Raw genomic sequence first — 27711 nt, 5'->3', positions numbered from 1 at the left:
AATTTTTTATTTATAAAAAAAAAGAACAGTAAATATTAAAAAAACATAGGTATGATATTTTTCATGATCAATGATTTCCTGCCTATGTTGACTTTTTCTTCCCCAACAAAACACCAATGAGGGATAAATTAATGTACATTAATCTACAAAAAATAAGCATATAAAAATAAATATTTAAAACAAAGTATTTATGCGCATCTATGCATTTCGTTTTTTTTTACTTAGATTTCAGCAAAAAAGAATCTTTTTAAATAAATTATTTTTTTGTTTAAAATTAGTTTCGTTTAATTAAAAAATTATAATAAGAAAAAAAAAACAGTAAGTATTATAAAACATAAGTATGATCTTTTTCATGATCAATAATTTCCAGCCTATGTTTACTTTTCCTTCCCCAACAAATCACCAATGTGGGATAAATTAATGTACATTAATATACAAAAAATAAGAATAAGAATATGAAAATAAATATTTAAAGCAAAGTATTTTTGCGCATCTATGCATTTTTTTTTAACTTAGATTTCAACAAAAAAGAATATTTTTAAATATATATATTTTTTTTCTGTTTAAAATTAGTTTCGTTTAGTTAAAAAATCATAATAAGAAAATCTGCTTTTTAAATACTAATTAAGAAATCAGCTTACAACTAGTATCTTAAAATAATAATTATGAGAAATGCTCTAAAAAAACGTGCTCTTTTCCGTATTCTGTACAAAATTTTAGTACGATTCTTGGTTTTTAAAAAAAAATCGGCGTTTTGCTTTCTTAAACGCCAATACTGGCCACTTTCTCTCCCTTTGTTGCTACCTCATCCCCTTACTGACTTAAAGAGTAACCCAGTTTCCATGTAATCCGGTCTACCTACTAAAAAAGTGCCAACTTAAGGTGGAATGGACTATAGTCCTCCAATGTTTGGTGTGGGTTGGGGAGACGAAGAAAAGTTTTCTCTTTTTTATTTATTATTGGTTTGTTCCACATTTTACACTTTTGATAAATTATTACTGTTAATAAAGACATTCCTTTGAGAATACATTAATACCATTTATGTTGATTAAACCTGCTAAAATATTTTGACGAAGAACGAAAAAATAAAATGGCGGTACGAGTGGTAGCGTATCCAACCATACATGTAGAGTTGATGAACAATCGGTTAACAAGTGACGTACCTCCTGACAGTCACTTTGCTTCTTAAGCACATGTGCTGGATATTGGTACATATGATGCTCTGTTAAATCTGAGTATGTTGCTCACGTTGTAAGTTGTTTTCCCGGCATACCGAACAGAGTAGTTCTCCGAATTATTATTGGCGATAGCAAAGCTAGAGTTCGCCATCTGGGGAGAAAACTGATTCCATGGCTTGACTCTTCCCTCTCCTCTTCTCAGTTGTATAGCAATGTACCACTATATTTACTCCTTTCTTCATATTTTTCTTATTTAATTGTCGCAAATTTTTTTTTAAAATTTCCACAACGCTTTCTTTTGGGACTATGTTCAATGTAGTTTCCTACATTAAAAGCTTTTAGTCTATTTAAAAACCTGGACAGAAACTAACATACTTCCTTCTCCTACGACTCTCCACACGCTAATGGGGAAAGCATGCGAAGTGTTGCCATAGGTAGAGAGTTCTACTCCACGCCACCTGTAGGTCATTTTGATCTCCAATTCTGAAAGAGCTGGACTTCTTGTCCTTTCTATATTCTTTGCTTTGCGCAAGCGTTACGATTAACCAAAATCTCTTTATTATATGGTTCCTTTGAGCTTGGGACCTTCCATAAATAAAGTCACGCTTGGAGGGGAGGGAGGAGGCATCAAGAAGTGCAACACAACGCATTTTTATTTAAACTGAAATGTTTAAAAGAAGCAAACTAAATATCTTATGTAATTACTTTCGATATTTTTTTCATCAAAGTTAGTACACACTTATAAATATCATTAAAACATGTTGCTAAAGTTTGAAAATTAAATTTTAAATATGATCTATAATGTGTTTTGTTTCTAGACCGCTTATATATCTTTATGTAATAGAGCGCGACATATAACATGGGTGGTAAGGGGAGTTGTGACTATTTACGACAAATGGAGATAGAGGGGTCAAAAATATTGAAAAAAAATGCATAACGTAATTTATGGACAGCCCCTTTTAACATACCTTGTTGCTTTCAAATTTGCTTCATGAGCCTAAATTTATCTTAAATTAATTTTGAATTATTTTCCTTTTGTGTCTCATTACGAAGTTATTGTGAAATACATTTTTACGTTTCAAAATAATTTTTATTTTCAAATTGTAACTTCAAAATTGTTATTCACACAAAATGTCAAATAAGACAAATGACTAAGATAAAATACATTGAGTTATTTCTGTTTTTATTTTATTTCATTTTTTTTTTTCCTATTCAATTTCTGAGAAGTTTCTTTTATCAGTAAACGATTCGGTTGAACAGTTTTCAGTTTAGCTCTTTTTCTTTTCTTTTTTTTCCTTAAATCTTTTATAGCCAAGTTGGCATTTTAGCACTAGTACAAAATATTGACAAGGAAAGTAACAGACACTTTCGATTAAATCCGAAGAAGAGTGTTCATTTTTTAAAATTTTTATTGCCGCTTGAATAAGAAATACTGCAACGAAGGATAGTTGGTCACTTAGAACTTAAGAGTTACGTGAAATCTTTGACACGATTAGAATGAAATAGGGCATAAAATTCGATGAAGAGAGAGTTTTAAAACTGGTATTGTGAATTCATTTTTTTAAACAAAAAATTTTTTTCAACTACCAATGTCTTAGTTTTTGTAAATTCAAATTTTTTTTTTCAATTTCATAACAGTAATTTCAAACTAAACTCACAGTTTGAATTACAATATTCAGTACATTTTGAAACTTGATTGCGGGAATAGAGAAGGGTAATATTTTCTGGAATAGGTATTTTAGATCTGTTACAGAGTTGTATCTAATACAAAAGTAACCGGTTACTTTCAAAGATATGTTACAAAATATTAGTCGGAAGTAAAAATTTGTGTAGTCAGAATCTCACCGGTGCCCCCCGTGGCGCTACGAACAAACACAGTGCCAGTCACCGGTGCCCCCCCATGGCATTCAACGTATTAGTTGAGAAAATATTAAGATACCATTATTGATAAATTTGAAAAAACTTAAGATAACATTTTTCGCAATTGCAACGATCAAAACGCTATCTGGGGAGAAGATTTGTTCCATGTCTTGATTCCCCCTTTCCCTCTCCTCATCTTCTCAGTTGTATGGAAATATACTACGATTATCCTTCCATAATATTTTTCGTATTTAATTGCCAAAAATATTTTCTGAAATTTCAACGACGCTTTCTTTTAGAACTATATTTAATGCAATTTTCAGTTCTATATAATTTCCTGACCTAAAAATTTTTGATCTATTTGAAAATCAAGACAAAACTAAAGTACTTCCTTCTCCAAAGACTATCCACACGCTACTACTGAAAATATGCGAAGTGTTGCCATAGGTAGAGAGCTCTGCTCTACGCAACCAGTAGCCCATTTTGATCGCAAATTGCAACGTTGATGTATTAAAAAAATTAGAATAATCTTACGTTTATTGAAATTTAAAATTGAATAAAGATACACTGCTTTTCCCGTACATACTGTTTAACTCACAGTCTGAAAGTTCTTATTTAGTTTAAACCGTGTTCAGAAATTATTGACTTAAATTTTTTTTATCTCTCATGTCCCACTGTGGACTGATCATCAAGACACAGTTCCCAGTGAACATCGAAGACAAGCATCTCTGGCTGCGGTCAGAAAGCGGGTGATTGACTACTTTGATCAGCCTGCGTTGGGACCGAGAGTGAGTGCTGTCAGTCCTCCTTAAACTGTTCTACCATAAGTGCTCGACTTCACGCAAGTTATCGAGCTATCAAAACAGGGGAGCGATCCCCTCTACTCAGGGTCAAAATTGTGATGGCATATCTTCGAATCATCTTCAGGCATGATTCCCAGACCATCGCCAATAGCGAGTTGTGCAGCTCCAGTGCAGCTTTAAATAAAGTACATACCTACCTACTTAATTCCTTAGTAGCTTAGTCACGAGGTGGTCTGAAGACTGAGATCCCAAACTGAGATCTCAGGGTTCGAGCCAAGAAATCTCTCGAAGATCCTTGTTGTTTGATTTACAAACGAACAACTACTAAACGTTTGAGTAAAGTCTTCCAAAGGTATCAATCCTTCGTGAAATTAATGTACGCTGGTTATTCTCCATCAAATAGCATTAATAGATAAGCCTATACTAAATTTTTTTTGACGAAAAATAAAATATTCAAAAAAACTTTGTATTAACTATAGCACAAGTATCAAAAATTGAGTCATTTTGATATTGTTTTGTGTAATCTACTGTCTAAAACTATAGATTACTACTACTACTACTATTATACAACTACTACTGTATATTGTATACTGTATGAAGTGTGATAAATTTGTGAAATTGCAGCGAATTAAGATCTTTAAACATTAGAGAAAATATACGTTGCTTTTATTACTTTATAAAATATATACTTAGGGAAAAAAAGTACTCAAGGGTTTATGCATAAATCAGCAAATTAAAAGGAACAAGTTGATATTTTTAATAGTTAGCAATTTGTTCATTAATATTTTTCAATGGTTCCTTAAAATTTTGTATCGAATTGAACAATCTGATACTTATGCTTTTAAAGTTTGACATTTATTCAGAAGAAAAATGCAAACTAGGTTTCGAAAAGTTTTTGAGAAAAAATAAACAAAACTGGGAATTTTAAAGTATTTTTATCTCTTCCAGTAATTGAGATAAAGTGCCCAAAATTATTTTTTTTTCTCTCTTATTTAAATTTTATTTGTTCGGATTGATGAAAAAAAATGAATATTAATCTTAAGTCTTTACTCAATATAGGGAAACACAATTACACTTTTTGTACAGTAAGCCCCCCCCCCCCGAAGACAATGAGAGAGAGAGATCACATTGAATAGATTTTAGTTCATAAGATCGGATTTTCCCATATTAAGTTGCATACTCTTAATTGTTTTAAGAGTTTACCTTAATTATACTAAATAGTTAATGTTAATTATTAATTAAATTTTGAAACTGATCACAAGTAAAGCTTTCTCAGAATAAATTTTTTTTAAATGGATTTGAATTTTTTGACTATCAAAATACGGGAGGAAAACATGATACCCTTAGGTCCATCCCAGCGAAACTAAAGCTTGAGGTCCATCCTGACGAAACTAAAGCTTGAGGTTCATCCTGACGAAACTAAAGCTTAAAGTCCATCCTGACGAAACTAAAGCTTGAGGTCATTCCTGACGAAACTAAAGTTAGAGGTCCTTTATGATAATTTCACTTTTTGTTTATTTCACCTCATTTAGGGAACATTTTATTCAAATGAATCATTGATCAATTTGAATTATTTATTTTTTATCATTTTTTGATGGTCGAACACATTTTGAATTGCAAGGTATACAAATTATACATTATTTTAAGCGGTGTAATTTTAAATAAAAAATCCAAAATTTGAGCGAGATCGGTCGAGTAATTCCTGAGAAATAAAAATTTTACGATGCTACTTTTTTTAATTCATAATAATAATAAAATAGCTGCAAAAATTCTATTAAACGATGATTATAACATGCTGCAATTTTTTGAATGATTCCGTCTTTCCATATTTGATTTTAAGAATCGTCTGGTTTCACTGTTTTGTGATTTTTTTAGTGTCAGTTACTGTGTTTGTAAACTGTTTCAGTTACTGTGCTTGTGTGTGTAAACTGTTTTTCTCAGATTTTATTTTGAAACCCATTTTTACACTCATTTTTTAAATTGAAAAATGTCTTATTTATTGCTCAATTAAGCTCATCTTCTCTAGATGTTTTTATTAAAAATTAAAAAATTCTCCTAGACTTTTGATTTTTTAATTAGTAGGTATCAGATTGGTATAATGTATTAAAATAATTGATTCATTAAAAAGTAAAAAACCATGAATTACATAAATATTATACAAGTTAATACAAAAAAGCAGTAAATAAATAATTATAGTAAAATCGATGATTAAACTATAAGTATTTTATCATCATTAATAACTTTACCCTAAATAACTCAAGGTTTATTTTCTTTTTTTTTGGTGCTAGTTTGATTTCTTTTAATCCGCTTATCATTATTATTATTATTGTTGTTTTCTTTAACATATGAAACAGGTGAGCGAGAAATTGATAAATGCAATAGCCAAATAAAAAAAAACTTATGAAAGAATGTTATTGCACTCTATTTAATGAGCCAGTCTTAGAACTTAAAATTTTATTTAACATCCTAAGTATTTCTTCAGGAATTCCATTACCCTTTATTAATGCAAAGAAAAATTAACTATAAGGAAAGTTATTAAAATTATGCAAATGTAATCCTCTAGTTTTATTTGAAAAAGAAATCTAAATAAATAGTAGCTTTTCTATTGCTGAAATATAGTAGCAATAAAATGAGCATAAAAAATGTTTAAATCGTAACAATGTAGTGAATAAAATGAATTCTGTAAAACGTATTAAATTCTGAATTGTTTTTTAATGTTCAATGGATATTTTTAGCGTTTCTTTTAGTGAATAACAAAAGGTTAAATGTTCAAAGTTTGTTCGGAATTATCTTTAGTGCAAATGATATCAATGATATTAAATCAAAATAAATAGTATAAAAGGTTAGATAGAAAAGTGTTGGTTGCAGGATTTGTCGGATTTAAGTAATATTTCCTGAAAACTATTGAAAAGTAACATAAGAATTAAAAGAAAACCATCAGTTAAGCAAAACATTTGGAAATAATAACCATTAGAAGTGACCAATCTATTGTATACCATGCTCTCATTTTTTAATACACGATCTCAGCTTATTCGAGAACTATATATGAAAAAATATTGACTATTTTTTATGTAATCTAATTTTTATCCAATGCTTTCGATCGGTAAAATTACGGTTAAGCACGGATTTAGAGGGGAAAAAAAAGCTTAAAAGCACTAAAAAGGAACATTGATGGCTTCCCTTAATATCAGAACTTACTGAAGCGCCACTTGTAATCATCCAATTATCTATTTGGTGCATATGCTCCCTCAGATACACACAAAGAAACTTTTAAAAGCTAGAGAAACGAAAAATATTCATTAGAATTTAATTTTCTAAATAATCCCGTCTTTGTATATTTGATTTTTAAAAGCGACTGGTTTCAGAGTTTTGTGAATTTATTAGTTAAAGTTACTATGCTTTTATATCAACTATTTTTATCAGATTTTATTTTGAAATTTATCAGTTTTTTTCTCCATTAAACTCATTTTCAAAGGTTCTTTTTAAATTCCCCTAGGCTTTTGACTTCTGATTGGCAGGAAACAATTATTGCACGGGTTCAAAAAATGTAAGCCCTAGCAATATTTTGAAAGAGGCCTATAATTTATATTATATCAAATACGTTATTATAAATGATCAAATAATATGTGTCACTTGTAATCGGTATTGTGATTTCGAGAATATACTGATGTGCTACTTGTAATCATCCAATTATCTGTTTTGTGCATGCGTCACCTTAGATAGACAAAAGAAACTTGCAAAAGTTGAAGAAGCCAGGATTATTCATAAGGAAGGATGGAATCATATAGTACAATTCATTGAAAATATCCATGCTTGTAAGTTTGTTTTACATTATTCAAATACGCATTCTTTTAAAAAAAATGAAAAACGTAATTGAATGAAGGTTAATTTATTCCAGAAATGAATAACAACCAGAGTTAAACCAGTATATTATAGACTATTCGGATGGTAAAAAAAAACCACGATTCCGAAATTCGGACTTTGAACTGATGATAATACTTATGTTTATAGTATCAATACAGCTATATATATCTCTTTAACTATTTTTATCTGTGCTCACTACGTTGCCTTCCTCGTTATCTGTTCTAGCGCTAATACAACCTTTTTCCTTTCTTAAAAATATTATTTTTGATTGTCCGGAAAGTTCGTGTTGCTTTTCGGTGTAGGCGAAGTATGTACATGTTGAATATATTAGAATGATTAGAACTATGATATGAGTACATATTTTAAAAGACAGAAATCATAAAAGAATTAGTTCTTTGTCAACTCTTCAAAAATTGCTGGAGTTAGCTAGGATATTCTGCATCGTCCTCTATGTTCACCAAGACTTATTGCTATCAGATTTCCAGCATCTGCAATCACAAAAAAATTCACTAGATAAAAAAAAAAGTGTTGGGATAAAAAAATTTTGCTGGGATAAAATTTTTTTGTTGGAACAAAAAAAATTTTTGTTGGGATAAAAAAAAATTTGTTGGGATAAAAATTTTTTTTGCTGGGATTAAAAAAAATTTTTTAATAATAAATCACATATAATATTTACTTTTCGAAATAAAAAAATCACTAATCTGAGAGTTTTTGTAAGTACAAAATTATTTTTAAGTTTGCCAAAGCATGTGAAAACGCTGTGAAACTTAAATCCCCTGACACTTATTTAATCCCTAAAATTTAAATTGATGCGTTAAAATTTTTATTCCAAATCAGCTCAAACTTTTTAAACAACCAGATAATTATTAAAAGAAATTAATATTATCATTATTATTATTTTTTTAATTGACAGGTTTTTGATTAAATGTACAATAATCTTCAATAAACGTTTGTTGTTGAATGAAGCGTGAAGTCCATGCAGCAAAAGTGTTAAATTGAATGTTTTTTCTCTTTTTATACAAATTGGTTTTTAATGATTTCGCGTTCTACTTTTATTTTTTGTTTCAATTTAACACCTTTTCTTAATCGACCAAGAACGAATTTGATGAATCGATAACATTTTCCAAATAAAAGAAAACCAATTATCTATCCCCAAAAAGAAAGTTATAACCAAACGATAGGAAAGTAAATGTGGTTTTAATTATGTTTAGAATCAGTATTTTTTTAAAACAAAAATAAGGAAAACTAATAGGTTCTTAAAGTACATAAAAATAAAAGAAAATTTTTCAAATACGTATATTTACATTCAATTCATTAAAAAATAAGTTTCAATTTCATTAGCAATAAGAAAACAGGAAAGTAGTTCGCTTTTACTTTATTTTTTTTTTAAATTTCCTTTCCCTTTTTCAAACTACATAAATAATCGTCCTTCCGGTATGATGTAAAAAGATGTTTCTTTTTAAAAATCAATTATATGTGATGAAATAAGCTCGACCTAGATTAAAACAAAGAACCGATGTTTCTATCCAGACACTTTTGTTTTTAAAAGTGTTTTTAAAATGACTTTAGTTTCTAACCTGTTATTAAATTTTGTACCCTCAAAGCCCTGCCCTCAAGGGAAGAAAACTATTTTACGGAGAGGAGTTTTAATCAAAACTTGATTAAATGTGGAGAAAGTGACTACATTAGCCATTCTTTTGTAATCCATATCTTTTAATTTTAACTTTATGTTTTCGATATTCCTTCCGGAAATAACTTACTTCGAAATTTTAAGTAATTAATCATTTTCTGCATTATTAAATGGTTGTTTTTATATTTTTAATATAATTCTTTATGTTAGAAATAAAAGTTATATTTGTTATTACACTTTCACTGTCCAAATTCAAGCTCTGAAAATTTGGTGACAAATTTGCTTTATGATTCGTCAACTGCCGAAAGAAATAGTATATCCGTAACTACAACATCTAATTAAAATTTAATACATACTTACAAGGCGAACATAAATCATGGACATAATTAAATGTAGTTATATTATTTGAAAATCTCTACCTTGGTATTAAATTTTGTTGCCTCAAGGGTAAAAGAACTATTTTACGGAAAAGAGTTTTAATCAAAACTTGATTAAATTTGGAGAAATCAACTACATTTGCTATTCTTTTGTAATCCATCTATGAGATTTCTTTTAATTTTATATTTGATGTCGATATTCTTTTTCAGAAATGACTTACTTTGAAAGTTTAAGTAATTAATCATTTTCTGCATTATTAAATAGTTATAAAATATTTTTAATTTAGTTTTTAATCTAAAAAGAGACATTTACATTTGCTTTAACACATCCACTACACAAATCCAGGTAATCAGGCTCTTCTGAAAATTTGGAGATGGAAGATTTGTCTACTGCTAGGATAATGCTAGGATAATGCCACAAAAAAAAAGAAGAAAAAAAAGGATATACATGCAGGGATAACATGTATAAAGGACTAAATAAATCTATTGAATTATTTGAGGCATTAACTAGTTATTAAAATTTTGCCTCAAAAGTAACAATCGATTATCAAAACTTAATTGAATACGATAAAATTGAATTTTTTGTTACTCATTCATTTTTTAATTTTATATTTTGTTTTGGATATTCCTTTTTGGAAATAGTTTACTTTTGAAATTTTAAGTAGTTAATTATTTTCTGTATTAGATAATTTATATATTTCATTAATTTTTTTAATTATTTATGCATGAAATGAAATTTATGTTCGCTTTAAAACGCTCATTGCCAAAATCAAAGGTTTCGAGTTGTCCTGAATATTTGGTGATAGAGTTGCTTTATTCTTCTTCTACGACTTGGAGAATTAATATATCCGTGACTATCATAACTAATAATAAAAGCAAGGATAACATATATAAAGAACATAAAACAAGGATAACGTATATAAAGTTTTAATCCCAAAAACTTAAAGAATTTTTTTTTAAAAATTAAGCACATTATTATTTAAACACATGACTAATAGTTTAACGTAAGGAAATACACCGAAGAGCCATTACATTATGACCACCCTGCTAGTAGCATGTAGGACCACCTTTAGCCCTCAAAACTGCTAGCACCCGCCGTGGCATTGATTCCACAAGGTGCTGATAGGTAGTCTTAGGTATCTGGTACCAAGCGCTCACCAACTGCTCCTGCAATTCCCTCACATTGCGAGGGGGTAGCGTGGCAGCACGAATTTGGTTTTCCAAGTAGGACCACAAATGCTCTATTGGATTAAGGTCAGGTGAATTTGGGGGCCAAGACATGACTTGAAAGTCACTGGAACGTTCCTTGACGATTCGACCCTTATGACATGGTGCACTATCCTGTTGGTAAACACCATCCCCCGTAGGAAAAACTGTTGCCATGAATGGGTGAACCTGGTCTGCAACTATGTTCAAGTAGCTTACAGACGTCAGGGATTGTAAGGATTATGGGATGAGGATTATGGGTCCTAATGTGCCCCATGAAAACATTGTTCCTGGGCGAGAAACTATGAAAACCTGGGCGAACCCATTGTTATAGATGGAGGGTGGTCATAATGTAATGGCTCTTCGGTGTAATAACATATAATGCACCCAAAAAATTTTAACAAAATCTAAAATTTCAAGTTCGTAGCCTGGTTTGTCTGATTTTTTTTTAACTAACTAAAGTGAAAAAAAAATTTAAACGCTATCCAAATTTAACGAATGAGCATTGAAGAAAGCGGAACTGAAAAAATCGCAACCTGTTTGATTTCTGGAGGATACAAAGAGCAGTTAAAAGATGATCAAATGAGCTTTTGTGTATTTCAACCAGCTTTCTTTACTAGTGATTCGATTGATTTCTATACCGTTTTTGTGTCTTTCTCTCTTAAATATTACTTTATGATTATATAGTTTTACTTTTATTGTCTTATGTTTGACATGAATTATAAAAATAATTATTGAGGATGGGTATATAGGAACATATAACGTTAATAAATAAACATTAAAATTTAAAAAAACATCTGCTCTTATAACGTATTTCCCTCTATAATATGGCACCTACGACAAGTGCCCCGGCTTATTGCTTATACACGTAATTAATTCCTGTTGCTTGTTAGTGTTGGTCATTAATTTTACAGTTGAATTTTTCTAAAATTGTTACCGGAGCGCAAATTAAAGATAATATTTTTTTCTGCTTTCTCTTATCTTTAATGAAATAAATGGATTATGAAGAAAATAAGAAATCAGTTTTTAAACTTAGAAGGGCTCCGCTTCCTATTCGCTATTTCCTATTCCTATTCGCTACTGAAAAGATTAAAATTTAAAAACTACATAAGTTAAAAAAAATATTAATAAAATTCGAAAATAGTTATTGTTTAAAAAACATTTCTAATTTTTTAGCATAAAATTGTATTAAAATTGCTTACTGAAAATATAATTTGGAGCATCAGAGGGAAAAAAAATTATCACATTAGAAATCGCGATTTTGTACAATGAGGAAAAATAAGTAAAATAATCGAGTTTGTGACTTCGAGCATTTAAACACTGCTTTTAATGAATCATTATTTATAGACATCATAAGAATCAGATTTACACAAAAAAATATTAGGTTTTTTTCTTTGTTTATTATATATATTTTTTCCTGTGTATAGTAATCTGGGGTTTAATTTAACGGTAATCTCTTATTTGGGGTTGGCTCTACATTCTTTAGTTTTCATCCGATTTGAATAACTAAAATAATCGGGATAATAATTTCTTCGATCCTTACAAAGACTTTGAATATCAGGGACACTATTTCAGAGGGCATTCTAGGTATCCAAAAACTTTTGAATTTAAGCAAAAAAATTAAATTAGATTTTGAAAAAATTCTAACTATTAGGAAATGTAGGAACTAGATCTTAAATTTGATTTTCAAAAATGTCTGCTTAGTTTTTTTTTTCTTATTTGCATTTATTAATGTCATTATTAGAATAACTTTTGCAGAGAGAAATAAAGAAGCTATAGTTTAAGTGCCTTAAACTCGTAACAAAACTATAGTTTTAAGCAACAGCTAAAATTAAAAAAAAAAAACAAATCACCACTTAGGCGATTTTTTTTCACCCAGTTTGAAACTTATTAAAATTAATGAATAATTCTACATTTTTGCATACTTTTATGAGTACTAACTATTCAAATATGCGATTCAAACTATTCAAATGAATAAGAATAACTATTCAAATTTTAAAAAAATTCGATCACAAACCATTTACTGAACTTTGGCTCTTCTAATTAATGTAATTTTGCGTTTTTTTTTTTCTTTTCCGGATTAGTATAAGTTGAAAATGGTCAAAACTTCTAACAGTCGTGAGTTTCTAACAGCCGAGAATAACTTCCAAACTAATAACAGTCATAAAAAGAGCATCTTATTCTTTGAAAAGTATTAGTTCATACGAGGACAGAAATTTTCGAAGAATAAGAGCATTAAAGTAGTTAAATAAACGAAGAAATTTCAACTTATTCACTTTACCAGATTTAACAAGATTCTGCGTAAGCTACTGCTACCTGGTAATGCTTTTTTTTTTCTTTTATATAGTGTTTCAAGCAGATTTACTTTTACAAACAGTTTTTATTTGATATGATATTATGCTCTTATTTTCACTCATATGAATCTTATCTATAATCCATGCCCAAAGAAAACTAAAGGAAAAAGTATCTCTTTATCTTTTTTCTTTTCTTTTTTTAAACGGCATGTAAACCATATCATTAAATAAAACAGAACAGGTTATGATTAGGTTTTGTACGCTAGGTGGATTAAGTTGAAATCTAAGATTCCGACCCGCAGACAACGAGGTCGGTTTGCTGACCTTCATTGCGGAAGTAAAAGTTCTTGAGGGCTTCATGGATCTCTTTCTTTGAGACATTGAAGGAGGTAAAAGATTTGTGTTCTCTAATTTCACAACAATATGGCGATAAAACAATGTTAAGAAATATAAACGTTGTTGCGTCACAATCGTTTGCTACCAATTAATTTGGGTCCAATAGGATTGATTTGATCAAATGATAGTTCTATTTACTATCGTGTCTATCAGTAAATGGACTGACATTAATTAAAAATCAGTTTATTGTAGTGTGATTTTTAAATATAGGACATTATAAAATATCCATATAAGTATGAAGAATATCCAGAAAGTAAACAACTACTGAGCTGTTGAATCTCGTTATTACGGGAATATGACTAAGAAGAATTTATAGAACATTGCGTTAAAGAGCACAAGTGAAAAGTTGAAAAGGTAGACAGCCGCTTCTGTATTATAAACTAGTAAAGTGAAAACTACTGAGCTGCTGAATCTCGTTGTTACGGGAATATAACTAAGAAGAATTTGTAGAACATTGCGTTAAAGAGCACAAGTAAAAAGTTGAAAATGTAGACAGCCGCTTCTGTATTATAAACTAATAAAGTGAAAACTACTGAGCTGTTGAATCTCGTTGTTACGGGAATATAACTAAGAAGAATTTATAGAACATTGTGTTAAAGAGCACAAGTAAAAAGTTGAAAAGGTAGATAGCCGCTTCTGTATTATAAACTAGTAAAGTGAAAACTCACCTTATATTACGGGCAATTTTCAGAATTCCTGGTAATCTTTGAATAAACTATTATACCTAAACTGACCAGCATCCTGGTAGTATACTAAACAACTGGTAATAAAATTTCTTAACGGTTATTTAAAAATTCATTGCTTTACCTTTCCAATTTAATATTCTGAGTACAGGAACCCTCCATAGAGATTCTTTAACAGAAATATATATATTTTTTTAAATAACTGAAGATAAAAAGGTGTTGTCGAATGTTCCTCAAATTTGTTTTTTAAAAAAGTTTTCTGAGAACGCTGGTCTGCTTAATTATACCTCCTTGGTTGAGCGAATACCCATAACTCAGACACGGAGAGACATGTGAATTAAAAATTTTTTTTAAAATTCCGATAAGTGAGATAATCACATTTTTATAAATCCTTTTTATGCGACTTTTTTTTAACTCGGTTTTACCTAGAATATATATATTGAACAAAATTTCTTGTGTGTGTGTGGGGGGGGGTAGGAAGTGAAAAATTGCGAAATAAACATTTCTTTATGGTTTCTGACGAAGCTTTTCGTAAGATTGCATTAATGCGCATTTAACAACCATCTTTTTTTAAGAATACTAAGGGGTCAGCTGCCTTACAGTTAGTTATTGCCATAGACTTTATTTATACTATCACCTGAGGTTTCTTTGGCCACCCGCGTAGATAATTTACAATCCAACAAGCTTTATCGACTCGCTCTCTTTTGTGGAGATTTTCCTCTTGGCTGTAGTTGGTCGTAATCATAATGCAAGCTTCTAATTGTGTAAAAAAAATTTACTAAAGAAACTACTTTATCATCTTGGCCACTACTTTTTACTGAAGCCCACTTATTACTTGCCCACTACTTATTACTAAAGAAAAGTAAAAAAAAAATTCATGTTTTTCTTTATTTAATAAAATATCGAACAGGAGAGAGGGTCGCTAAAAGCCGCTAAATTGGAAAATCACACTCGGGTTACCCCATTTTTCCAGGAAAAAGTTTGGGTGGCCCCCCCCCCCCACTAAAAATCAGGGCTGTTGGTTGTAATGTTTGCAAGATAGAAAATAAATTATTTTCATTTTAGTGATATTATATTAGAGTAAAAACAATTTTGCAACACCCCGTTGTAAGCCTAAGAGGCTATTAGAGGTCCAATTTGATCAATGACACGATTGTGGCAGGAGCAGAACTGAGCACAAGACAAGTTGGCACCAATTGATCTTAAACTGAATGGGCTTCAAGCCGCCGTTGATGATCGAACCCACGTTCTTCATATTTCCAGATCAGTACTTTCAGTCGTTGAGCTCAGAGCCATTATGGCTCAGTTAATTCCTGTGAAAATAATTTTTAAAGTTGCTCTTAAGCAAACTATTTGAGTACCTTAACTTAGATCCTCAAAGCTATAACTGATAAGTTTTTCATATTATTTCTATTTCTTACACATAAATAATTTTACTGATACATTTTTTGAATTTTTATACCTTAGTTTTCATATAATTTTTAATTGGACAATGTTACCTCATGATCCCTAGAAAAATTTGGGTTACTTTGCCGGTCTCGTCTCACACACAGGGTATCACAAAGTGTCAAAACGACAAGTATGCAATACAGTGAGGAAGATTCTAACATTTCTACTCATGAGTTGAGGATATTTAAATGTACAAAACATTAAAATTAAAGATTCCAAAACCTGCTCCACCGCTCTCCTGACTTAAATATTTATGGATCCAAATTCGTCGGAAAAATTATTTGTTTATTAGCTTATATAAAGAAAGTATACTTCTGTGTCTGTATTTTAATAATAGTTCTAAATAATTGATATATTTAAGGTCAACCCTTTGTACTATTATTATTAGTTTTTAATGTCTGAAAACCCAATCACTAGAACGAAATGATTCAAAGCTGGTATTTTCTTTTTCCTTAACTGATTTTATATTTTATAATCGGTGTTGAACAACCGACCCAATTCTGAGTTTATAACTATCAATGTTAAACTCAACAGTCTTGTCAATTTGAACCCAACCCAGAGGACAAGGGGCCTCCTTGATCAAGCTTTGGGATTAATGAGCCTTCGTGGAAGATTTTTTGATGGAAATAGCCCCATTTATGTGATATGGATAGTAAAACCACGAAAACCTCCCACGGTTAGCCCAACGGCAAGAAGAGTCTAACCCACGATCTGTCTACCGATGAGGATATTTTGCGTTAGCACTGTGGTTGGTAGCAAAATTCGCAGCAAAGTCAGAAGCAAAATTCGTGTGAACCAGCTGCATTGGGATTCGAACCTCTTTCCCCTGATTGGTTACCTAAGTCACGTGATTGGGAAATGAACGCTCAATCCCCTGAACCACCGCGGCTCTCCTTAACTGTTTGTACAGTTAGCTGTGATTTGCTCAAGAAACTATAATTTTTTTAATCATAGTTTAAGATCAGTTTAAAAACTCCTCAATAGATGGTGCTGATGATAGAAGGGATTGTAAAACAGTGCTTTCTGCAGTAAACCATTCCAGCTGAAATATTTGTTCTAGCTTCTGTTGTCCTCTTGTTGCTGGAAAGGGGTGGTAATTTTTAAAAAATTGTTCATTCGTTTTTCTCTGTTAGGAATGTCTTAGGAACTTAGTAACTATTTTGGAAATTTGGAGAGAACAAATTTTCTTGTTAAGTAGAACGCATCATTACTTTCTCTTTTAATTTTTATTTAGTTCATTTTTCAATTTGTCGGCCATTTTTTGTACACCTTATAAAATAAACGCAAATAAATAAACCAAAACGCGTTTTAAAAAAGGGTATTGAAAAAGTTTAAGAAAAAGTGGAGAATTAAAGATACGGATAAAAAAAAATTTAAATACTTCCAATGAATTAATTCGAGAAACTTTCAATAAAATGTATGTAGAGAAATAATAATCAGCTTTTAATTGTATTCCGTGATCATGTTTTTTTTTTTTTTTTTTTGAGAAAGTGNTTTTTTTTTTTTTTTTTTTTTTTTTTTTTTTTTTTTTTTTTTTTTTTTCATAGTTACAGTCTTTAGTCTCTAAGTTTATACTCGAACTAAATGAAATTCCAACAATTTAATGAAATTCAATATTAAAGCGAAATAATGTTGAATTTTCAGCTTTGCCTTTGTTTAAACAATCGCTTTTTTACCAATAATAAACTAATCAATAAAAAAAAATTTCACTTAATATATAACTAAAATATAGTAAATTTTTAAAAATATTTTAAACTCTATTAAACTTCGATAGCAGGTGGCGACTTGAAGCTCACTCGCCTTCAGATCGATGGGTACCAACTTGTATGGAGGTAAAAACGGCTAGTGCGCAATGATGACCATATAGTTCTTATCATGCGGTTGGTCACATAATCCTGAAGCTTCAAGATCCCTATTACGCATATGCTTTACTTAATGATTATTAAATTATCGTTTGACTAGGATGTCATATCAAAGTTTAATTAATCATAGTCCTACGAGCTATGTACCAGTTGTCGTAATAACAACAAAACAAACTGCAGTTTGAGAAATCAGTTAAAGAAAAGAGGAAGATAAATTTGTACGAAATGCCGGAAACTGTATGTTTATTCACTGCAAAATTTCCGAAATTAGTTACAAAGTTCATCTACAGATGGCGCTACAACCCAATGTCTACAATTTAATTAAGACACCAGTCCAATAAAATGTGGGCCCCTTTTGTGTATTCCTATCTCTAGATATTTCTGAAACTAATTATTCGAATTAAAGGATATTTTTGCGCAAATTTATAAAACTCTCTTACCCAAAGTTAATTTTCAGAAAAATATAATTTGTAATAACTAATTTCTATTTAATTTAGTAATAATGAAAAAAATAACTGATTTTGCAAGGCATAAAAGTTTTCAATTCTTCATTAAGCAACTTAACTTCAAATAACGAAAAAAAACTTAGATTGAACAAAATTAGTTGAAAAGTTTGAGATTTAAAAATACAAATAAAAGTTTTAGTTTCAAAGTTTTTTTTTTATTTTGAACAGATACTCGAACATCGAAAGTTATGTAGGGTTAAAAAAAAAAAAAATCTTTATTTTGCGCATAGATAGAACATTGGTGCTTTGAATCTGAATAGTTAATTTAATTCTGTTTTTAAGTTAAATGTTGCTTATGATGGCTGTAACTTCATTCATATGATCTTTTTTTTTATAATTATTATTTTTATTACACGTTTGAACAGTTCCGCTGAAATTATCCTTATTATTTGAAGGACAAGGGAAAAAAAAGGTCAATGGAAAGTAATTCTGAGAATAAACGAATTTCAAAACAGACAGGAACCGTTTTTTTTTTACGTCTTCACTGAGTAATAACTTTCGGGGAGAACCGATTTCTCACGTTATTGCTTCCTCAAAACTCATTAAAGCAAACGCCCTTTTTGTGAAAAATGGACAGAAACCATACTTTACCTTTTGATTTTCATTTATTACAAACAAGAATGTAAATCATTACTTATTACTGACCTACATTTCGAGTAGGTAGTAAATAATATAGGAATAGCTTTTTAAAGGAGAGGATAAACTAGTTAGAAAGGCATAAGCAAAGAATATCAACATTCTATTTTTTATCATAGGGCCGTTTAAGACATGTAAGCTTCTCAGTGGTAGACGGATCATGGGTTAAAGTCCCCTTGCCATCAGGCTTATCGAGGGAGGTTTTTGTGGTTTTTCTCTCCAGGCAACTCGAATGCTGGTTAGTTCCATCAAAAAGTTCTCTAGGAAAGCAAATTTCTTCCAATACTTGATCCGGGAGTTCTCTTGTCTTTTGGGTCGGATTCAAAATTACAAGGATACGGAGTTGAACATTAGTAGTTGTATGTTTAAAATAAGGTCGGCTGTTCAACGACTGTAATAATAATAAGGAAAAAAAAAGCTATCTGCGGTTAGCAAACTGTGACTCAGGAACTATAGATATTTTTGCGATTCAAAAGCGGCTTGTATTTGGATTAGGTACGAGCAATCAGAGTTTGTCGCCGAAAGAATTGTTGCAGAAGCTCAACGTTTAAGTAATTTTTAAAACCTTTCGAATAATTTTACTTAAAATAAACATTATTTTACTTCACAAAAAATCCAACCACAACACAAAAAATCCAACCACAACATCATAAATCTACTTTTCATTAGAAAACTCGGACAGCTTACTTGCTGGTTTCATCCTTCGATCTCTAATTATTAAAATAAATTTTAAAAAAAGGCGTCCATTTTGTGTAAACAAAGTGGACGCATTTGTGAGGAACATCTTTCTTTTTTAAGGTGTCCTAACTAGTGCAAAAGTATGATTTTGAGCAAACTTTTTGAAATTGAGTTTATTATAAATTTAGAATCCCTATACCCTGAGCTTTCTAAAAATACTTCACTTTTGTTAGTTCTCCAATTATTTACAAAGTTATAGCAGCTTTTGAGCAAGGTGATAACAGTGGATAGACTCAGAACTAAAGAGAAGACAAAGGGCTGTTTCATTCCTTACTCAAAGCAGAAACTACGATTTACCACCTCATGACGTCACGGCGCACACAGATCTTGAAAATAATAATTGAAGGATAATAAAACTTTGAAAGAAATGAGCTTCTGTAAGAAATGAGTTAAATGTTCGACACTTTTCAGATAATAGCTGTCAAACTTTACACTGCCAACAAATTATTTATGTACAAAAATATAGTATTCATATATTTTCTTATAGTATTAAAAAATAACATTTTAAAGTAGAAAAATTTCGCCATGGTTGTTGTCATCGTTTCCTTATCGTTTTAGAATTTTAGGTTTTAACTTTTACTGTTAAATAAAAGAAAGCGTATAAAGGTACTTTCATAGTTGTTCGTTTAACAGTAGTTTATTAATAAGGATATCTAATTTTAACATATTTTCAGACATTTATACAATATCACTAAAAAAAAAAACTTAAATGCTAATTACTAAAAAAAGTAATCTTTGAGTATATAATGATGGAAATATTAGACAAAAATATTTAAAATTAATTCGTTATAATTAAAACAAATATTTTGAATAATGACATTTGGTAATAAACTGCTGTTTGTAGAAAATGCAACACCATGAAAGAATCATCAGAATCAAATGAAATTTAATGCAGAAACGACTTGTACTGATACAAATAAATGATGAAATTTTCAAAACAAAAGAAACAAATTAAGCGTCCGAAATCAGTATTTGGTGCAGCCACCACGCGCTGCAATAAGTGCTGCTATACGACGTGGCATGGAGTCAAACAGATGTTGAATATCTGCTTGAGGAAGAGAATTCCATATCGCTTGTATGCGCAACCAAAGTTCGTCTTTGGAAACTGCAGGACGCGGATCACGAGTGAGACGCCGACCAACCATATCCCACACGTGCTCAATAGGCGACATATCCGGCGAATAAGCAGGCCAAGGAAGAAGTTGCATGCGTTGTGCTGAACAGAAGTCTCTAACAGTCCGCGCAACATGTGGGCGTGCATTATCCTGCTGAAAGATAGCTCCAGGGATGCCTTGAAGGAAAGGAACGACTTCGGGCTGTAGCACTTCACGGACGTATCTGTTGCTATTGAGATTACCCTCAATTCGTATCAAATTGGATCGTCCATGATACGAAATCGCACCCCAGACCATAACTCCGGGTGTTCGACCACTATGTCGTTCAATAATACACTCAGGAAGGCAGCGTTGACCGGCATAACGTCTAACACGAACACGGCCATCATGGGTCCACAAATTGAAGCGTGATTCATCTGAAAAGACAACTTGGTGCCAATCAGCTCGCCAGTCTCTGTGCTCAAGAGCCCACTGCCGACGCAGCCGTCGATGATCCGCCGTGAGGGGAATCCTGTATAATGGCACCCTTGCACGCAATCCACGGCGCAGCAGACGACGACGAATTGACGAAGCCGACAATTGTACACCTGTAGCAGTAGACCAATGTGCTGCCAGCTGCCTGGAGGAAGCTGTGCGATCATTCACCGCCATGCGGAGCAGGTGTCGATCATCGCGCTCTGACGTCACCTTCTGTCGTCCAGTGCCTGTTTTTCGAGTTGTTCGGTGCTCGTCGGTCCACTGCTTCCAAACTCGCATCACTGTGGAACTGTTCCGCTGCATACGAGCTGCTATTGCGCGATAGGAAAATCCTCCTTCTCGAAGGCCGATTATCCTCCCTCGTTCAAACTCCGTAAGTTGCTTGAATTTCTTATTCTTCCGTCGTGGAGGCATACTCAGGTCTCACTAAACGTTTGCCACTAACAAATAATCATAGACTATTTTCAACGTCCCGCTACAGCACTTTATTTATACGCTTTCAGCATCAATTCAGAGGGCGCTGCGCGCGCCACGCACGCGCGATGGCTCTGAAACTTTATTAATTTGCATAATATCCTATATCCATTATTAAAATAATATTTCATTTGATTCTGATGATTCCTTCATGGTGTTGCATTTTCTACAAACAGCAGTTTATATTCATTATGAAATTGGAAGAATTTTCAATCATTGATAACTTTTATTTTTGAAGTTCAGTATTTTGTTTCCTTCGACCTCGCAAATTTTTTCCCTTTTTTGTTTAAAGTTACGAGACGGTAGCGATTTCATTGACGAAATTCTAATAAAAGTTCTTAAATGTCTAAACTGAAAACATGAAACATAATGCTTTCTAATTCACGGCAGGTTAAATTCTTCTAGTCCATTTTATAATTCATTATATGTCACCTTTATATTTTCTGAAGTAAAACATGGAAAATTACGTTTTCTCATTTTATGTTTTATAATAATTCTTGCCGGTGATATTTGACTGATGTTAAATTTTTCAATCAGATGAGAATAAAATCGTGGATGAAAATTATGGAACACTACGAATGCGTTTAAAAAAAGAATGCTAGTTACATGCGAAACAATTTATTTTTAAAGCGAGAAGTTGATGCTGCGCCGCCGTGACGTCACTGATTGAAATCAGAAGCTCGGAGTCCTAGTCTATCAATTCATTCTTTAGCCCTGGGATAGACAATATTTATTTTATCTCAAAATCAGGTGGTTGTTTTTTCACATTTTACACTACCTTAAACACGATATCTCACGCTGTTTTTAAAATAATTGTCTACAATTTTTTTCGAGTGTTCGATTATAGCACACATGTTTTGAACTACAAACTAAGAGAAAAAAAAATATTTCATTTTTTATGCATGTTTTTTCGCAAAGACAAGTGCGGAATTTAAATTTGCTTTTTTAACTTCATTGATGCCTAATTCAGTAGTATATGCACTTGCTATTAAGATAATAATTCAAATTATAGTTGTTGATAGCCTTATAAATAAAACCCTCAAAGGATTTTTTTGTCTCAGAGAGAAATTTTTTTTACTGTGTTTAGTATATATGCAAAAAAAATCCTTATTTTTACCTAGAAATGGCCATTATCTTTTTTTCAGTGGCGCGACAGCCCATAGAGGGCCAAAGCCTACTGTGCCCATCTAAGTTTAAAAATAGCCACATAAATAGTAAATAATAATAATGCTAATTGTTTTTGTTAGTTACAAATTTTTACACACAATAAAACAAATATAAAAGTTTTTTAAAACGTTACATTGATATTAAAAAAATAGTCGGATACTATAAGTTAAAACTAAATTTTTGCTTATTAGAGGCTTCTATATATCAGAGCCTTTACTCTGCAATAACGCTTTCTTCAACAGAGGGTATTATCATTCTAAATCCTTTATGCACACTGCACAGAGGAAAAACACCCTAAATAACTTTTGATCCGAATGATCAGATTTTCACTTACTAGGATTCAAACTTAATGGTTAGAGCGCATCACCTTAAATATGTTAACTACTTAGTGCCAAAGATACTGATACGAGACATGTTGATACGGCCGAGGGGCTAAAGTCACTCCTCCAAGTTCTCCCGATTTCTACCAAGACTTCAGAGACACTTAAATATGTACATAAGTTATTTATGATTTTAGTTATAATTTATGGAATGCTCTAAAGTTTCTAGCACATTCCCTTACATCATTTCCGTTTCCTGTATATAAGTTCCGGCCTTTCCAGTGGAAACGGCACTTACCATGGTGTTAGTTTAAATCTGTTCCACTTGCCAGCGTTAATTCTATTCTTTCTACTAAACAATGTTTTGAGTTGCGAAACCAGGCACAAAAACCAATTTTCTCTGGAAAAAAACACACACCTTATTTTCAGATTAGACTTTCTGACCCTCAAAATATGGTGGCTCAAAGGATAGAGCGTTTGCCTTCAATGAGGTGAAATGGATTCGAATTCCAGCGATGGCTAGTCGATACGAATTCTGCACCCAGCTCTCACCAACCACAGTGCTAACGAAAAATATCCTCAAAGGTAGACAGTTCATAGGTTAGTCTTTTCTCTGTCAGGTTAACCGTGGGAGGTTTCCCACCCAATTCAACGCAAATGCTGGTTAGTTGCTTCAAAAAGTTCTCCACGAAGGGAGGACTTTGAAATAATGAAAATAAATCTTTAAGGGCATTGAAATAATGAAAATAAACACCTTTAAGCACTTTTTAAAACCGCTATACACCCTACAATTGTTGTGTGCCAAAAAAGAACTATTTTAGATTAGTTAATGAATCATACTCTTTTAACAGGAAAGAAATAAGAATCACAAGTTTTGCACAATAAATTTATTACCAAGTTTTAAAAACAATTATTGATAGCACATTTAGGAACTTCATTAAAAATAGTCATAAAAACATTTCTGGAAAAAGATACATATTTTAACATTTTACTGAATCTACCAGTTGCAAACTAGTAACAATAAACAGTTATAGTTTGTAACTCCAATAAAATAATTCTTTTACTCCAGTATTTCAGCTTTCAAAATCAAAAAAGCATATAACAGAATCTGTGATGGTAACCAATATCAATGTTTTTCTGTAACAATTGAGATAGTATTATGTGTCAATAATAAAATGGAAAATGAAGTATTTGTATAATGTTTCAGAAGTTAATAATTTTTCAAAACAATAACTTAAATATGTTTCCAAATAAATTTAAAATGTGGAATAGAAGAATCAAAGTTTCCATAGTTTTCAAAAGCTTCCCACAGTCAGAAATCAAAAATATATGGAAAGTGCAGAAACTTTGTAGTTGCTATCTCTGCAGTAAAAGGCGGAAAAAAAGGACAGTTTCACAATACAAAGAGAGAACATTGGATTATAGTAAAATGTGAATGTTTCAAATAAGCGTAAATTACAAAGTTACACTGCACAAGATATTCAAAACAAAAAAAACGGTTACAACAAGAGTTGCACAAGAACAAAAGCAGTTGCACAAGATATTCAAATAATACAATTGTGGATAATTTCATATCACAACAATACAAACATTAAGATATAGAAGTAAAATACAACATCCATGATAAAACTAATAAAAAACAACCTCAAAAAAAAAAAAAAAGAGAGAAAACTTAAACATAGGAATATCATTACATTTTTCTCCTCAAAATGTTTACATGACAATAAAATCTCAACATTTAGAACAAATATGACTATACATAGTCAATAAATCTTACTTCCCAGATTTAACAAAGTAGTTCAAAATATTGATAAGATAAACAATGACATATTAATAAATGTTTCACAATTAAGTTTTTAATAAATTTACTATTGGTGAACACAAATACGAAATTAAAATGCATAAAAAGAAAAGTATACATATATAATGAGTTCAACATTTTATCTCATAATTTTTTACGCCATTTATTTCAGACAGATGCCAATGCGATAATTTATAATGAAAATAAAAGAATTGCACAAATAAAAATGTGCAAAGCACCTCCTCTTGAATGAGACTTGAATAAAAATTCCTCAGACAATTACTTTACATATCTTGATAAAATCTAAATGGTTTATTCCTTTCCGCTTCATTTTTCTCCTGAAAAGTATAGAAAATAAATTCAATTTATATTGCATAAATATTTAAATTTTAATATGCTCATAAAAGACACTATTACATATATATTAAATAACAATAAATATATGTCTATTAAATGTTAAAGAATACATTTATTAATGATATACATGTTTCGTAAAGAACGTCCCTTAGAATATTCATATATAAAAGAAAGTTTTGAAACACAATCTTTTTTTTAAATGTAATTTCCATTCTTAAAAAGTAGATAATTTTGGAATCTTTCTAGCACTCCACTAAAAACGCTTGATACAAAAGGGGGATTAACTAACAAACAAAAGAGCTTTAATAAGACACACATAGCTTACTGGCTGCTAATAAAGGTTGTCTTATTGTTTTTAAATCGAATTACTATAAATTTATACAAGCATGTAAAAATAAAATTTAGTCACTTTGTATATGAGAGTTACAAGGTTTTAATTTATAACTATGTAAACTGCAAGAGAAAACAAAAATAATAAATTTTTCAAAACATTTATTTTACGATTTTATAAAGTTTTTAACTGTCTGTAATCAAATATTTTAAACTATACTTTCCAAGTTATAGTTAAAAAGTATCTTCAAATCGAATACCATCTTTTAAACTAAGTTCTCTCACTTGATTTGCTAAACTAAATTCGATGTGAAAAAGTATTTCAGTAAGAATGAAAAACTATTTCCTCCTATGTTTAATGTTCTGTATGTATTTTCTTCTATGTTCTGTATGTAAGATACAACATATTATGATCAATAACCAATGCTGTAATGATAACAAAATTTCTATCGGAAAACAACTTTTTATCTTTCTGGAGAGGGTAGAATCTAAAATTATCAAAGATATTTCTTGACTAACAATTATCAAATCATCTAAAGCTAAATTTTTATTTAATTTTCTCGTAGCATAGCCTCTGATTTTTTTCCTCCGCATTTACAGAAAAACAATTCCAAATATTTTTTACATATTTATCTTAACTTTTTCTAAAAAATTATTTATAATACATAGGAGCTTATAGACTTATGAATTATTTATTAATAAAACAATGGATTACTTAAAACAAATTTAAATTTCCATACTGAATATTATTTTTCTTTTTATCAAGCCTATATTCCTAAAAACAGCGGTAAGGGATTAAAATGTCATAACTGTAGTTAAAAAATAAAAATGTAGAGTTAGTGGATGTCTAATTTTGAAATTGATAAATTGTCTTAATCTAGCAAAGTTAGAATTCAATTTGTTAGCATAACTTATGAATTATACTAATACTAAAAATGTACATTTTTTTAATAAAAAATGTAAGATATTACGGTGAAAATTAAGAATATGTCAATTAAAGATGCAGAACAATGTTCTGCCTTACTTAAAAGTGTGGTACAGGCAAGTTCTGCCTCCACTACAGGCAGGGCCGGATTAACCTACAGGCACACTAGGCACGTGCCTAGGACCTACGAAAAACGTGGGAGAAAAAAATTTGGTGACAAAAATAATTTAGCTTTAAAAACAACAAGTGTATTTTGCACAAAATTATGAAGATACAAATAAAAATATAATATTTTTCGGTAATAAATTATTTTGCAGAATCTTATGATCTAATATATTACTTTTTTGCAATTTTTGGATTTAACGAAATCTTGTATTATGCTGTTGAATTCCAAACTATGCAAAATGTCGTATTCAATAGACATAAGTGGGTAAAATCCATATTAATAAAAATGTAAAAAAAAAATATGCAAGAAAATTTTAGCATATATTTTGAAAAGAGGGGCGGAGTGGGGGAAGGAGGGGTGGGCCCAAAAACGGCTATGCCTAGGGCCTACGAAAGGTATAATCCGGCTCTGACTACAGTACTGTCAATAACACATGCATGCTAATGAGCCAATATTGAATATAAAATTTTACCTTATTTTCACTTAAACACATTTAAACTTCACCAAATTCGCAGCGTTTGGCGGCCCTATAAAAACTTAAGACCATAGGTCTATCCTTAAAAATGGCTCTGACCTAGTGATTCTAACTACATGTGTAAAGAGCATACAGAATAATTAATGGGGGGCGGGTGTCAACATTATATTTCTGGCCTTGGCAACAGTAAGTGTTGCTAGGCGACCGCAGACGATTTTAATGGAAAGTTTGATATTTTTAAACAAAAATTCAGCAGACGATTTAACATTATAACTTCATTTGTGTTGTTGACAGTAAATTGAAAAGTTCTTCTCTTTCAAAAAATGGAATTGAATCGTGAACATTTTCGTGCCATTATTTTTCATAACTTTCGACGTGGATTGTCAAGACAAGAGTGCTTCGATGAACTTAATTCTTTATTCAGCGATAAAGCGCCATCCTACAGCACTGTAAAAAATTGGTATAACGAATTTAATCGTGGTCGATGTTCGATCCAGGACGAATCCCGTGCAGGTCGTCCAAAATCCGTTGTTGTGCCAGAAAAGATCGATGCTGTGCGTGAACTGATAAAGCAAGATCGTCATGTGACATACCGGGTTAACTATTTCAAGTAGGGGTGTGG

At 30.8% G+C, this 27711-nt stretch overlaps 1 protein-coding gene and 1 long non-coding RNA gene across 5 annotated transcripts in view; one reads left to right on the top strand and one right to left on the bottom strand.

Moving 5' to 3' along the window:
- Window positions 1-27711, top strand: part of LOC139427120 (uncharacterized) — a 70980-nt gene that overhangs the window by 13385 nt on the left and 29884 nt on the right. The window lies entirely within an intron of this gene.
- Window positions 23908-27711, bottom strand: part of LOC107448987 (cytokine-like nuclear factor N-PAC) — an 85115-nt gene continuing 81311 nt past the window's right edge. For all 4 annotated transcript variants that reach the window (XM_016064374.4, XM_016064376.4, XM_071187814.1 and 1 more), the window contains one exon: window positions 23908-25174. In XM_016064374.4, the coding sequence (XP_015919860.1) occupies window positions 25121-25174 (54 nt within the window). In that variant the 3' untranslated portion in view covers window positions 23908-25120. The remainder of the gene's footprint in view (window positions 25175-27711) is intronic.

Source organism: Parasteatoda tepidariorum, chromosome X1 (assembly GCF_043381705.1).
Source record: "Parasteatoda tepidariorum isolate YZ-2023 chromosome X1, CAS_Ptep_4.0, whole genome shotgun sequence".
Taxonomy (NCBI): domain Eukaryota; kingdom Metazoa; phylum Arthropoda; class Arachnida; order Araneae; family Theridiidae; genus Parasteatoda; species Parasteatoda tepidariorum.
The sequence above is the reverse complement of the archived record's forward strand: the minus strand, read 5'-3'. Positions and strand labels throughout refer to the sequence as shown.